A 2,447-nucleotide genomic window follows, 5' to 3' on the forward strand; every position below is an offset into this window, starting at 1 on the left:
GGGGTCTCCTCGCTCTCTCCAGGTAGCTGGGGGCGCAGCGCGGGACAGAGCCTAGCGATGGGCCGGGTTGCTGGGGCTCCTCTGCCCCGGCCCCGCGCGAGGACAGGCTCGGGGAGGAGACCCGGCCGGCACCTCCCGCACTCGGCTGACCGCGCTCCCGCCGTCCTTGAGCCGAGCATACCGGCTCAGGCGCAGGCGGGACCGGGAAGGGGGGCAGGGCGGCGAGTGTACCCCTAAGGGGTGGGGACGAGAAGCCCCGCTCGGAAATCTCTCGGGGGCCAGGGGCGGTTCTCCGTGGGAGCGCGCGAGAGCGCGGGGCCCCGGCTTGCAGCGGCTCGGCCACGGCCGACGCAGCTTCTTTCAAACGGGCTGCGGGCCGGCGCCGGGGGAGCGCGGAGGGCGCGGGCGGGGAACTTGGGGCGGCCAGGCCGGCAGCGGCGCCGCCGCGCCCCCACGCCGCCCGGGCGGAGGTGGCGGGGGCCGGGGAGGCCGGGCCGGGGGCGGGCCCGGCGCGCGCGGGGCGGGGCCTGGCGGGAGGGCGGGGGCTCCCCGCGCCCCGGCGCCCCGGCTCCCCCGCCGCGTCTCCGGGCGCCGCGCTCGCCGCGCGGAAGTGGGAGCCGCCGCCCGCGCGCCCTTCCCCGGGGCTGGCCCCGGCCGCCCGGCGCGACCGCGGCCATGCAGCAGCCCCGGGGCTGAGCGGCCCCGCGGCGAAGCCAGCGGCCCCGGCGACGACGGCGCATGGAGAACTTCCGTAAGGTGCGCTCTGAGGAGGCGCCGGCGGGGGGCGCGGCCGAGGGGGGCGGCGCGGGCTCGGGCCCCTTCGCCGACCTGGCGCCCGGCGCCGTGCACATGCGGGTCAAGGAGGGCAGCAAGATCCGGAACCTGCTGGCCTTCGCCACCGCCAGCATGGCGCAGCCGGCCACGCGCGCCATCGTCTTCAGCGGCTGCGGCCGGGCCACCACCAAGACCGTCACGTGCGCCGAGATCCTCAAGCGCCGCCTGGCGGGCCTGCACCAGGTCACGCGGCTGCGCTACCGGAGCGTGCGCGAGGTGTGGCAGAGCCTCCCGCCCGGGCCCGCGCCCCCGGGCCCCGCGCCCGCCGCGCCCGCCGCCAGCCTCAGCGTCCTGAAGAACGTGCCCAGCCTCGCCATCCTGCTGTCCAAGGATGCCCTGGACCCGCGCCAGCCGGGCTACCAGCCCCCGGGCCCCCATCCCGGGCCCTCGTCGCAGCCCGCCGCGCCGCCCGCGGCCAAGAGGAGCCTCGGGGAGCCCGCCGCGGGGGAAGGCTCCGCCAAACGGCCACAGCCCGGGCCGGGGGCGGCCGAAGAGGACCCGAGGGCATGACGCTCGATGGACCGGAGCTTCCCTCCAGCGCCCCGACCTTGAGAACGCGCCTCGCGCCCCAGGAGCCACCACCTGGACCCAGATCCCCAGGCTGGCAGCGTGGACCTCCAAGGCGACAAGAGAGGGACTCCCCTCTGCTCCCCCAGGAAGCCTCCTGGGACCCTGCTACTTCTCTTACTTTGCCTGAAGACCCCGAGTTCCACCTTCAGCTGTTCTGGGACCTTGTTCAGGGAGGGACAGCGAGGCTCAAGCTTTGCTCGAACCCCCGAGGGTTCGTGGCATCGAGCATTGGAGAGGAGGTTCTGGGCAGTGGGGGTTCGAGGGGAGCTCTAAGAATTCCCCGGAGCACAGGCAGTGGAGGACTAAGGGTGAGAAAGGGACTGCGGGCGGGGGTGAGGGCTTGAGTTGTGGGGGGCCGTGTTCTGCACCTCACCCCAGGACAGTTTTCTTTCTGGCTCATTCCTCTGCTTTTACGGAGCACCCTGAAATCATGACGTTCTCCAGGGGCTCCTGCTCTTTGGCGCCCCCCCCATCCCGGAGCTAGGCCTGGAGGGAGCCTTTCAGGAGCTTCCCTGCACCCCAGCCCACCCCCATCCTCAAACCCACAGCTGGAGTCTGCCTTCCAATAATAATAATAATAAAAAACCCAACATGACAATGGCGCTGTCCGTGGTTCTTTCCTAGCCACTAGCCCCTTGCAGAGGCTGCTCTGCCAGCTGCACCCGGCCCCTGGACTCTCGGTCCCCACTGGCATCTTCAGGGTGGGGCACAGAACACCGAGAGCTTCCAGAGATCAGGGGTCCATGCCCAGTCCCCAGCTGCCCTCTCCGCTGCCCTCCCAGGCTGCTCTAACTCCAGGGGCTTGTGGCTGGAAGGGGCGGGTAGTGGGGGGTTGTGTCCCCTCCGGGTGTGGTCACTGGGAAGGAGAGCACCCATTGCTTTTGTGGAAGGGGGATGACGGGTGCATTGATGAACTGTTGCCAGGGGTCGCTGCCCAGGACGGCAGGCTTGCTGGGGCGTGTAGACCTATGGAGCCCGAGCTCCACTCAGGAGGCTGGCACCAAGCCCCCCAGCCCCGGGGTAGGTGTTTCTCTTCACTGCTC

The 2,447-nt window shown here is 71.8% G+C and overlaps 1 protein-coding gene across 1 annotated transcript; it reads left to right on the plus strand.

Moving 5' to 3' along the window:
• Positions 1-575: 575 nt before the first annotated feature.
• On the plus strand, positions 576-2,002 carry RPP25 (ribonuclease P and MRP subunit p25). The gene has a single exon (XM_004611848.2). It carries the CDS (start codon positions 739-741, stop codon positions 1,342-1,344), a length of 606 nt encoding a protein of 201 aa, XP_004611905.2. The 5' UTR covers positions 576-738; the 3' UTR covers positions 1,345-2,002.
• The last annotated feature ends 445 nt before the right edge of the window (positions 2,003-2,447 follow it).

The sequence above is a fragment of the Sorex araneus genome, chromosome 3, assembly GCF_027595985.1.
Source record: "Sorex araneus isolate mSorAra2 chromosome 3, mSorAra2.pri, whole genome shotgun sequence".
In the NCBI taxonomy this organism is placed as follows: domain Eukaryota; kingdom Metazoa; phylum Chordata; class Mammalia; order Eulipotyphla; family Soricidae; genus Sorex; species Sorex araneus.

Bases quoted from the DNA above. Each gene is read 5' to 3' on its own strand.
- RPP25 (XM_004611848.2), top strand. From the start codon at position 739: ATGGAGAACTTCCGTAAGGTGCGCTCTGAGGAGGCGCCGGCGGGGGGC.